This window comes from Aplysia californica, unplaced genomic scaffold (genome assembly GCF_000002075.1).
Source record: "Aplysia californica isolate F4 #8 unplaced genomic scaffold, AplCal3.0 scaffold00018, whole genome shotgun sequence".
Classification (NCBI taxonomy): domain Eukaryota; kingdom Metazoa; phylum Mollusca; class Gastropoda; order Aplysiida; family Aplysiidae; genus Aplysia; species Aplysia californica.
Window position 1 is genome coordinate 2,654,532 of NW_004797288.1, and position 12,095 is coordinate 2,666,626.

Sequence of the window (12,095 nt, forward strand, 5' to 3'; positions counted from 1 at the left end):
GAAGTCACAAGAGATGCTCTCGTAGAAAAATTATGTGATGTTTCTTTCTTATTCTTGGATTGGTTTTCTGATGTGGTCATGTCTTGTGGACCAATGGGTGGTAGAAAGAGTTCAAAGTAGAAAAGCGCTGGATGTCCCAACAAAGATTTTTTACTTCTTTTTTTTAACAGAATGAAAGGAAGATGCAGGGTCAGAGTGAAAAAAAAGATGCAGCTCTAGATCCAAAACGACCCATAATTGTGAAAGTGAGAGGTGACAGCGAGGCGTATAAAGCTCTGACAAATGCTGGAGCTGTACCACATGCGGTCCCACCAGGAGGCTGGGTGCCCAAGGAATCGATTTGGACACCCCCTGAAGACTGGATGCCGCCAACAGAGTCCACTTGGAAACCTCCAGCATCCACTTGGAAGCCACCTCCGTCCACTTGGAGGCCGCCTCAGTCCAGTTGGAAACCGCCTCAGTCCGCTTGGAAGCCACAAAAATCCTCCTGGAAACCGCCCCAGGTGGACTGGGCGCCACAGCAGTATGAGTGGTTTTCCGTCGGATCGGACTGCGATCCAGCAGAGTTATGCGGGGCCACTTCTCCGTCAGCCATTCCTAGTGTAGTAGACGGGTCTGAGAGGCAGGAAAGTGCCGTAGCAAATGGGGGGAGTACTGAGGCTGAAGCCAGGAGCTCTGTGGATGAGCCAACCGCCAACAACTCGGATGTGGCTGATGACGCCGCGGTCAAAAGCTGTGGGGAAGAGCCGGCTGTGAAGAGAAACTCGGCTTCCTCTCTGACGTCATCATCGCCCCCTGTGTCGCTGCAGTCCTCCCCGATCGCGTCGCTCACCATTGCAGACTCAGCTCTGCGGAGAGAGATCCAAGGAATGCAGCGGCTCATCGAGATGGGTTTCGCCAACCGCGAGAAAAACCGGCAATTGCTGATCAAGTTTGACGGGGACCTAGAGTGCGTTGTGCAGAGTCTCCTGCAGGAGGAAGGGGAGGACCACTGGGCTTTCCACCGCCACTAGGTGGTGTCACGACAAAGAGATGTCTCTTTCTCCTCTCTGAACTACCCTTTGTTTCTTTTTTTTCTCATGGTAGGATTGTGGTAGGACATTCACATTTCTCATGTTAAAAGACTAGCCAGTATAAAGAAGAATAAACTTATAAGCAGTTATAACTTAGATTATTGTTTCATTTGACATGTTTTCACTCTTGTTCGTGAACAGAAAGAGGCTAGAACACCAACTACAAATAGTAATTTGAATACTTTTTAAGTATGTTATTTCATTAGGGGTTCTAGTTCAGCTCAGTATTTCGAAAGATCTGTTACCTGAGAATGATTTGGAGTTTCTATTTTCTCTTCTTGACGTCGTTGAAAGCAGAAACTTTTGCACCAAACAAGTACTGTAAGTCTTTTTGAGCTAAGCACAGAGGAAGGAAGGAAAGGGTAGTCAGGGATGGAGTTGTGAGAAAGACTTAGAACTTGTAGGGCGACTAAGAATTTGAGAACGAGGAGATTTAGAGACAGCCTTTGTGTGACCAATGACAGAAGCTGTGCTATGATAAATTATGGAAGAGGTTTCACACCTTCCTGATAACACGAGGAACAAGTATGGATTCTTCTTTCTGCTTTTGTATTTTACGAAGTTTTATTTGCTTCATTTTTAAATAGAAATATATGATGAGGTATGGTTTGATCTTACCTCTAGCTTGTGCTTTCTAAAGTTTTAAATCTTTCATTGCAGAATTTTATGTTTATGCTAAGAATATCTACTTGAAGGTGATGACATAAGCATTCTTGATACATCAGCTATTTTAATTTTTCCTTTTCACTGCAATTTTTCCTTCAAAATGTGTAATCATGTGTAATTCCATTTGTTTTTAATGAAGATTTGGAATTTGTATCTATTATTTTCTTTTAGTCAAGTTACTGTTATATATTCTTTTTGTCCCCCCCCCCCCCCCCCCCCCCCCCGTTATGTGTGAAGTAAAGTGCAAATGCACTGCTGGCGCTACATCAAGTTGCATTGATTGTAGAGAGAGAGAGAGAGACTGACAACCGAAAGTAATGGGGTGCAAATTACTAAATGTATACTTTTTATGTATGTCAATACATGTCTGAACATTTTTTCACACATTTATATTGCATACTTTTGTACTGGTAGCTTACATTGTAGTAGTAGTAGTAGGTGAAAATTGAATTAAACTTAGCAGATGGGTGAAAAAAGCTGTTTTGTAGATAGAGTGGAGAGATATAAAGACTATTTATGTGCAAAAGGCTTCTCTTTACCTACAGTCCACACCTGGCAACTCTATATATACCTAGCGAAATTTGTGCTGGTATTCAACCGTGAAGAGAATGGAGCAACAAGTACACAAGTATTACCCTTGACCCTTTTTTTGTGACAATAGACACTCTTATGAATTGTAAGCTGTAAAATTTTCTTGGAGGTAAAACTAGGTTGGAGCAAACTAACAACACATTGCTGGAGTACTCCTTTGAGGCTCCAGTGGCCCACTTAGTAAAGAATGAGCTCAAGCTAACTCTGACTTGGGATTTGCAATTCTGTGTCTGGTAAAACGCAACAGCTACTCTCCTCCTCAAGAGCAAAAATCCTCAATTTGAAATTAAAAAAAAAAAGAATTTGTTTCTGCAAGGCAAAGATGGAACAAGCGAGGTGATGAGTGTACTACTTTTACATGCCATGTACTAGTTTCCCGTTTCTTATGTGCGCTAAATATCATGAAATTTTGTTTGTGGTGTTTACATTGCTGACGGTTGTTACATCAGAAATGTATCATTCTTACCAAACTATGCTTTTTATACAATGACGTGCTGGAACTGTAGAGTTTCTTGCTTTTGAAAAAGTCATCAGGAGGTTTTTGACTGAGGAAGTACATTTTGCATCTTGATCTGTCCGCGATTTCTTTTTTATGTCTTTGGTATTGGGTCATCTTTTGAGACTTGAGATTTTTTTTTTGTGATTGTCAAGAGGGAATTTGCTTCTTTTTATATTTCAATTTTCTTTCCTTTTATGTGGTGAATGTATCAGAATTCTAATGTTTCATTTTGCCCAGTTTTTATTGAAGTTTAGATTGTCAATTAATATTGTCTCAGATCTGATTGCCATGATTACGAGATGTGGACATTTTGCACAGGAATTCGCTGACGGTTATTCCACAATCTCGAGTGAGGATTGAACTTTGTTAGGTGTGGTTTGCCTTTTATTTTCTCATCTTTATTTTTGACCAACGTCTTTTGGAGAAAGACAGCAACATGGGGACTAATTAATTATATATGTGCACTTGTTATGCTATGTTTTAACTTTACTCCTGCAATGCTTTAATTAAAGTGTTTCACGATCAGTCTATTGCTTCTAGCACAAGCATTTGCTCTGTATGAGCTGTATAAGAACCCCACTGCATGGGGTGACCTTTGGTGTAGAGGATGAGGATGCTGCACTCTGAACATGCAGAGTTTTATTTCTATTATTTTGGTGGGGTTTTTTCGCTACTGGAAACAGATGATCTGTGTCAAAAGTGTAAGGTGTAGGCTTACACCAGTTCATTCCCTTCTCAGAGCCGCTGTGCTCTGAAGGGACATGTGTCAAACCTTTATCACAAGGGGAAGAGAGAGGAGGTTTGAAGAGGTTTTCAATGGAAGAGACAACTTTCAAATGGAGAGAGATTAACACTAGTGTAGGTATCGTGTTATATTGTATGTTATGCAAAGTGGCTCAGTGGAAAAGGTATCTTCCCGTGAACAGATTGTTATGGAGCAAGACAAAGAGCCAATTTTGTGGTCAATGCAGTCTGTGGGGGAGTGCGGGGGAAATGCTTGCTCACTACGCGCATATTTTCTTAAATTGAATTGTTCATGGTGCCCGTCGTCAGCACTACCCAATATGTATTAGCTTATGTGAACTCTTTCTAATGAAATAAATACCAATACTCACAAAATGCCGGTTATGTCACAGGACCCACATGTGTTGACAACTCACTAAAAGATGCTTCTTCTAGATTTTATGTAATTACTTCTAGACTTAAGATTTAATCTAGTTTGGGATTGTTTGAAGCTTGTCTTGGATCTGTAACTGAAGTTAAGAAATATGTTGTTTTATTGTATGTCGGTATTCTGACGGAACGTGGGACCCACTGCAGTGGGAGAAGAGATGTAGTGGGGTCTGTTGCATACTGTGAGAACAACCCTTTGTTTGCAATGATGACAGTGAAAGTGTTTTATGTCCGGAGCCACTGCTTGACTTTACTGAAAGGACATACCCATTGCAGTTATCTTGTGTCTTACTGTGCTCATCAGATCTGCCTGTTCCAAGAACGGAAAACAATTCTGCTGTGTTTTAGCAGACAGGCTAAGCGCTCTGATAACTGTCCGATTTTTTTCTTCCCCTGTCAAAGAACTCTGATCTCATTTGCATAAAATCTGATTTCAAAACAAAATTTGGTTTCTGTCGAGTCCCAGGGGGCTTATCCTAAATGACACGAAAACAATTTTATTTGTTGTGACCTATTATAAATGGTGTGAAAATACACTTTTTTATTTGTTGTGACGTATTATAAATTATGTGATAATACACATTGTTATTTTCGTGCATTTGCAATGCTCGTTTATTTGCCTCGGTTGGTTGGTTTTCGTAATCTCGATAAAGGGGTTCAACCGGATGATTCCGTAGGAAATTTCCCTTTTTTTGGGGTCATGGAGTGGTTGGCAGGTCTAGTTTCAGGGGTAATGGCATCTGTCTTATTTGGTTTAAAGAGAATGCTGAACAAGAGACGATACGTTGACCAGTGGACCTTCTGGCAGGCAGGTGTGTGACATCTGGGTCCCTTAATATGTCGTATTAAGTCATTCCATCAGCCCTTATCATGTATGTTTAACACTAACTAATATTTTTCCATTTTTTACTTTGCTGAAACTGATAAAAAAAATTCGCTCAATGAATGTGGGAATCTAATTTGAAATGTTCATTGAAAACCCTGCTTAATCACTTTGAGGTGGTCCAAAGAAATGTTTTTTTTTGGGTTTTTTTTTGTTCATTTGGGTCTTTTTTCCCCCCCAGCCTGTTGACTTTGAAAGTGAGCTTGTCTTTTTTTTTTTTTTGGGGGGGGGGGGGGGGGTATTTTATTGAATATTGAACATTTTCTTTTTTTCATTGATTTTCTGGCTCTTTCGGAACAATGTTCTATTATTTAATTGTGTTCATGTCTTTCCTCTCCTAGTTCATCCCTCGTCTCACTCACCATGATTAGCCAAGTCTGTACATAAGTGGATCCTGTCCTTGTCATGTCACCTTGATAGCTGTATTGAGGCGTGAATAAAGATATATATAGAGAAAATAATTACTGGTATTTTGTTGACTTTTTGTTGAGTAATAGGATCATAGAAAAACAGAATAAAATGGTCTGGCCTTCTGTTACGAATGTCACCTGGCCAGCCAGCCTCGAGAACCTATACCACCAAGTACTCATATAAAGGAAGGTAGACCATGCAAAAGATGGATTGAGGATGTCGGGGAAACCCTAAGAACTTATATCTCTACTGAAAGAGCTGCAGTGATGGCCTTCTGTAGAAAACTGCATGTTCCCTCGACACTTTTAATAATAGATAATAATAATAGACAGCATTTGTATAGCGCCAATCCCCGCTCAACAGCAAGCTCTGTGCGCTTCACAATCTATACTATTTACCCCAGCACACCTGAGAGCATTCTGATGCAAACTCAACTTCCTGGGAAGCATACAGTGCAAGCAGCCATTTATAGGCGCTCAAACACTAACATACTGACAAGATCTTTCGCTGTCTATGGCTGGGTACCCATTTCCACCTTTGTGAAGTGAGGAAAATTCGTGCAAAGTGACTTTCCCAAGGACACAACGTCGGGCCCACAGCTCGAACCCCCTACCCCGCAACCTCCCGATTACGAGTCAGGTAGCCTAACCACTAGGCCTCGGATGCCACTCAAAAGCTTTTACCTTTTAAAGGCAACAGAGGATGAAAAAAGTACAAGTAGCATTGTGTTGTTTTGGAGGGTGTCACCAGGTTTTGTTTTGGTATCAGGGTTGTGGAGAGGCTGAGTGGAGAGTTTGGAGGGGAATAGATCCGCACTGGATTATACTTATACATAATGGTGTAGTGGTTGCAAGCTTCCCCATGATCTCTCACAGGAGACGTGATGTAGATTCTTTTGTGGGAAGAATTTTTATTAAGTATCTCTCGCTTTGTGTTGGACGTTGAATCCTTCTTAGTCTTAGCACGGGGCAGCCATATGGTCAGAGTAGCCCGTCTCCTAAATAAACTAAAGCGTGTTGATTTGGGTGTTCAACTTCAACAATGAACTTTTTACAAAGACTCCAAGGCACATTTAATACCACACCTACACCATGCCTGCACATATCTGTATGTTGTGAATGTTTCTGCCTCTTTCAAAACCGTTTAGATCATTTAGGAGGTGGGCTGCCTTTACTTTGCCTGTCAGGGCCAATATTCACTGAGTAGGATACAACAGACAGAGATAGTGGGTGGTTGGCGGATGCTCTGGTGTGGTTTGCTTCTTCTTTCCTATCAAGCATCTATCGTCATTATTGCCCCTTCTTTTTTAATGTTTGTTACTCTCTTGTAACACTAACACCTCTAATCTTCTGGCTCTCATATGACCTTATGCAGTTGCGAGGGCCGTAAAACCTTAACTAAAACTAAAACCAAAGACAGAGATAGTAAGTAATAGGTAGTTTAACATTACACTTACACAGGAATCAAGCTTGTGCCTTCAGAAAGCAATGACATATTGCCTGACAATTCTACCTCAGACATACATTTTTATCGAGTATCTCGGTCTTTTTGCTCTGGGTTGACCCTACACTGAGTGGCATGAAGGGCTGGAGCCTGCCTCTTAACTGATTTGATTGTGTCGATGGGGATGTAAAAACACTTTCATTTTAAACAGCGGCTGTTTTTAAACCAGCGCTTTTTGTGTTTTTTAGTTGTTCAACCTTTTTAAAGTGTTCGTGTGGGTGGTTAGTGGGTGCTCTGAGGTGGTTTGCTCCTTCTTTTCTATCAAACATCTGTCGCCCTTATCTCGCTTCCTTTTTTCTTTTGCATGTGCTACTCTCTTCTAACACATCTTATCCTCAGCACTTATATGATCTAAGTGTGTTGCAAGTGCCATAAAACGATTACTAAAAAAAGTACGTTTGTACAGGTATTCTGATTGTAAGAATTGCCCCTGGCCAAATTTTAATGTGTTTGTTGAGGCTTCATTTTCATAAAGACTTAACCTTCCTTCTAGTACTTCTTTACTGCCCGTCCGTTTGTCCGTCCATCTGTCTGTCTGTCTGTTGTCTGTTTGTATGTCCGTCTGTCTGTCTTAGTGGGTGGTTGGCAGGTGCTCTGGTGTGGTTTGCTCCTTCTTACTTATCAAACATCTATCGTCCTGATCTCTCCTTTTTTCATGTTTGTTACTCTCTTGTAACAGCTCTAATCTTTGGCACTTACATGTACTTACTTTTACTCTTTCACCCTCTGTTGCCGTTACGCGTCGAGGGGAGATGACGTTTTCTATGGTAAGCTAGCTCCGCAGCTCTTTCAGTTGTGATATTATATTTCTCAGGGTTTCCTTGATTCCCCCGACCCATCTTTTGCGTGGCCTCCCTCTTCCTTTATAACCCGAGTGCTTGGAGTTGTAGGCTCTCGAGGCAGGCTGGTCAGGTGACGTACGTAACAGGTGGCCAAACCATTTTTATTCTGTCTTTCTATGTAATGCTGGCAGGACTCAATGCCGATAGCTGCTCTTACATCTTTATTTCTCTGCCTGTCTTGTCTTGTGATGTTAATGGTTTTGCGAAGGCATTTAATTTCACATGCAGTGATATTGCTTTCATGGGTAGTTTTTACTTAATGTCCAGGTCTGGCACTGGTATCATAATGTTGGTATTAATATTGGAATGATAATCTGTCCCCTTGTGTCCTTGGAAATGTTTGGATGAGATAGGAGGGGTGCGAGCTGGTTGGTGACAGCGTTGGCTTTTCAAGTTCGCATTTCTATTTCTTTGTCTATGGATCCGTTTTCAGAAAAAGTACTGCCAAGATATTAAAAACTCCTTCACCAGATTCAGTTGTTTACTACTGACATGAATGTTCAGGGGACTACGGTTTCGACTCACTTCATAACTTTTGTTTTTGATGTGCTTATTTTCATGTTAAATTTCTCGCAGCTGTTGTTCAGTTCGGTAGTGTGATTTTGGAGGCTTTGTTGGTTTGGATAAATAAGACATTGGTCATCTGCGAATAGAAGTTCATTTAGGCTTTTTAGGCTTTGGTTTGCGCCTTGCGTTATTGTGTCCATATAATAATATATCATAAACAGGAGGGGAGATAGAACGCATCCCTGTCGTACTCCAGATCTTATTTGGAACCAGTCTGTATTGCCTTCTTTCGCTCTTACTGAGATTCTACAGTTAGTATATAGACCTCTGACTTTATCTAACATTTGTCCTCAGGCGCCATACTTTTCGAGTGTGTTCCAGAGTTTTGCATGGTTTACTCTGTCAAAAGGGTTGATCAATAGAGACGATGTTGAATTCTGTGTTAGTGTTCGATTGTTTTCTCTCATATCTGTCTTAATGCGAATATTGCATCCTATTCCCTTTCGGAATCCAAACTGAGCTTTGCTCAGATTTCTCCCTACAATAGGTCTTATCCGGTATTCCAGTATCTTTGGGTATATTTTTCCCTGCGTGGCTTAATAAAGAGATGCCTCTGTCTATATGTTCTGCAGTCGCGTTTGTTGCCTTTCTTTTTCCATAATGGGACCACTGTGGCTTTCTGCAAGTGATCTGGGAATTTTCTTTGCTCCCAGTCTCAATTGAAAACTCACCTCAGCCACAGTACACCGGTGTTTCCACAAGCTCTTATGGCTTCCACTGCGATGTCATCTGGTCCTGGGGCTTTGTTCTTGGGGCTGGTTTTGAGTGCCTTTTGAATTTCACTGAGATGTATGGGTGGTTTTGTATGCTCTCCATATGATGGTTGTAACTCTTCTTGATGTCCATGTAAGCGCCTGTGTTGAGCAGTTCTTGGAAGTAATTTTCCTATCTTTTTCCTTCTTAATGGCATGCTTGCTGAGAATGGCATTACCCTCTTTATCGTTTATAATTCATTTCGGGTTGTATGGGTCTTTCGTTACCTGCATGCTGTTCACACTTTTATAAAACTCTCTAGAGTTTTCCTTGCAGACATTGGTCTGTTTCTCGCCATATATTTTCTTAGCATTTTCTCTAGCAGTTTTGATAATTCTTTTGGTCTCTCTTCTCACTTTGCTGTATTCTATATAGTCCTCTTCGGTCTTTGACTTCTGCCATTTCTTGAATATCTTCTTTTCATTTTAATTGCTTCTTTGGTTTCGTCATTCCATCAGCAAATTGTTCTGTCTTTGTTTCCGCCTATTCGTTTGGTGCCACACCTGTTTTTCCGTATTTCTGATAGGGATTTTAAAAATGTTTGCCATTCGTCTTCCACGTCTTTGGTCTCCGGTGACAGCTTACTGTACTTCGGCACTTATATGACCTTATTGTGTTGCAAGAGAAGTAAAACTCATACTAAAACTAAAACTGTCTGTCTTACTTTTACTCAGCACTAAATGAGCTTTATTGTGTCGATGTGCTTCTCTTTACTCTAACAAACAGACTGGACATTTCCGTGTTTGTCGTGTCCGACCTTGACGGTGAGTTACGTTGTCAGGTGGAAATGCACTGGGATATTTATTACATGTACACTACTAATGTACAGTGTTGGTCGGGGGGGGGGGGGGGTGTCGTCCCCCCACCCTGGGACTATTGGTTTCGAAATTGGCTTACGCGTGAAGTCCGAGGTTCGTTGGGGAGCTGTCCCGTTATTTTTTTCAGTCTCAACCTTGTATCTGGGATATATAATAATATATATCTCGCGACCTCAAGTGCTTTCTTGTCCGATCTCCATTTTTTAAACTTTAAAAATGTGACTTCTTCTTAAGCTCACTCTTTGTTATGAACTGCTTTCACTGTTATTATTATTATTATTATTATTATTATTATTATTATTATTATTATTATTATAATTATATATATATATATATATATATATATATATATATATATATATATATATATATATATATATATATATACATATAATACATTTTCTTTCTGCACTGGGCTACTTTGTCATAATATTGAAGAGGGGCAATGGGCTCCACTTTTGAAATGACCTACGTATATTATTACTCTGCTTCTGGTACAATAGAATCAAATGTTAAATTGAAAGAGAATTCTAACAACAAACTGTTAGGCATCTTGGTGAAATCAGGCGCTAGTCATAATAATGAAATCGAAGAAACAAACATTTTTCTGTTGGTTGGTCAATTTTTTTCGAGTTCTTTTGGGTTTATTTTGGACCAGCTCTTTTTATGTCCGTTTAAAAAAAAAAAGCTACACAATTATGTATGAATGTTCCTGAAAACCGTTTATCAAGGACACAGCAAATGTACTTACTCTGTACTTTCCAAGTACACCACTGGTTTGGAAGTCCCCAAACGTTGGCTACCCGTTTTCTCACTAATCTAACTTCTAAAACCAGGCGACCCCAACTTTATTTATCAATAAAAGCAAGAAAATGAACAAACGTTAAGATGATACCAATAACTCGATACGCTCAAAAATTGGCGAGCGCCTGATTCCACCACGTCGTGACAATGATGTTTTTGAGGATTGGGTTCGAATTCGTGTCCGTTGCAAAATCACTTGAAGTACTTATTGTGCAAACATCTTCCCCTCGCTCCCTTTCGGAGAATGCAACTTGCAAGTCTATACTCAAAGGTGCGGTCTAGTAAAGAATAAAACTTTCCAAATCCTGCAGAACTGACCCCGTCTTTGAAATGACAGATTGTGTCTTGACGGCAGTTATTCTCACACAGCGCCTGTGTGTCATAGTTAGGCTCTTCGTCATAATAATAATAATAATAAATAGCATTTGTATAGCACAAATCTCCACTTAACAGCAAGTTCTATGCGCTTCACAATCTTAAGTACAATGTATTACCATTACCCCAGCTGACCTGAGAGCATTCTGAAACAACCTCAACTTCCTGGGAAGCATACACCGCAAGCAGCCATTTATAGGCGCTAAAACACTAACATGCTGACAAGACCTTTCGCTGTCTATGGCCGGGTACCCATTCCCACCTGGGTGAAGTGAGGAAAATTCGTGTAAAGTGCCTTTCCCAAGGATATACAACGTCGGGCCCGCGGCTCGAACTTCCGAACCCGTAATCTCACGATTACGAGTCCGGTAGCCTAATCACATGCAAAAGACCCGAGTTCAGTTCTACTTCTAGGGTGGGAACTTTATTTTTAATGACATCTGTGTCTGCTGGGTTGTGCCCCTCGCAGTCTGCCTTCTCTAAACAATCTCAAAATTGCGTTAACAGAGGGCATAATTATAAAAAAAAAGTGAATACCCCCCCCCCCCCAATCCCTCCCCCATCCAAACACTTGAACACAGTTTAAGCATAACTTTTAATGTACTAGGTCATGCTATACAAATAAGATCCCTTTCACTTTCAGTAAGTATACCAGGTACCAATAATTATTTTCGTCCAAGAAAAATAGTCACGGCTTGTCAAGCCGGCAAGGTACATGTAGATCAATATCGCTTACACCTTTGATTTGCCATTTTTGGTAACGTATCTCTACCTTTTGCACCTCATCAAAGATTGAAGAGTACATAGGCGCAAATATCTTTGACCTCACGTGTGGTGAGCCCGTGAGGACAGGGTGGGAGGTGTTCGATACTGGGTGTGAGCGATTCGATACTCCTAAACGTCGAGCACTTAACCCTTTCACTACAATTCCGTTTTTGTCTTGAGCTGTATGGTAGGATTGTGGGACGAGGAAAGAGTTAATTGATTTTTTTAGGGAAGCCCACTGCCACTGCTCTGTGAGATTACCACTTAGAATGGGCGGGGCACAAGGAGCTTTTTTCGGAACCAGTATATTATTTTTTAAATTATTGGGTCTGGTTTTGAAGCTGAATGGATGGAGTTGGCGGGATGGGATGG

General features: G+C 40.7%; 1 protein-coding gene across 1 annotated transcript in view; it reads left to right on the forward strand.

The window, feature by feature from the left end:
• Positions 1–5,346, forward strand: part of LOC101855228 — a 32,932-nt gene extending 27,586 nt beyond the window's left edge. The window contains exon 18 of the mRNA XM_005090522.3: positions 171–5,346. Coding sequence (XP_005090579.1) covers positions 171–1,013 — 843 coding nt within the window. The 3' untranslated portion in view covers positions 1,014–5,346. The remainder of the gene's footprint in view (positions 1–170) is intronic.
• The last annotated feature ends 6,749 nt before the right edge of the window (positions 5,347–12,095 follow it).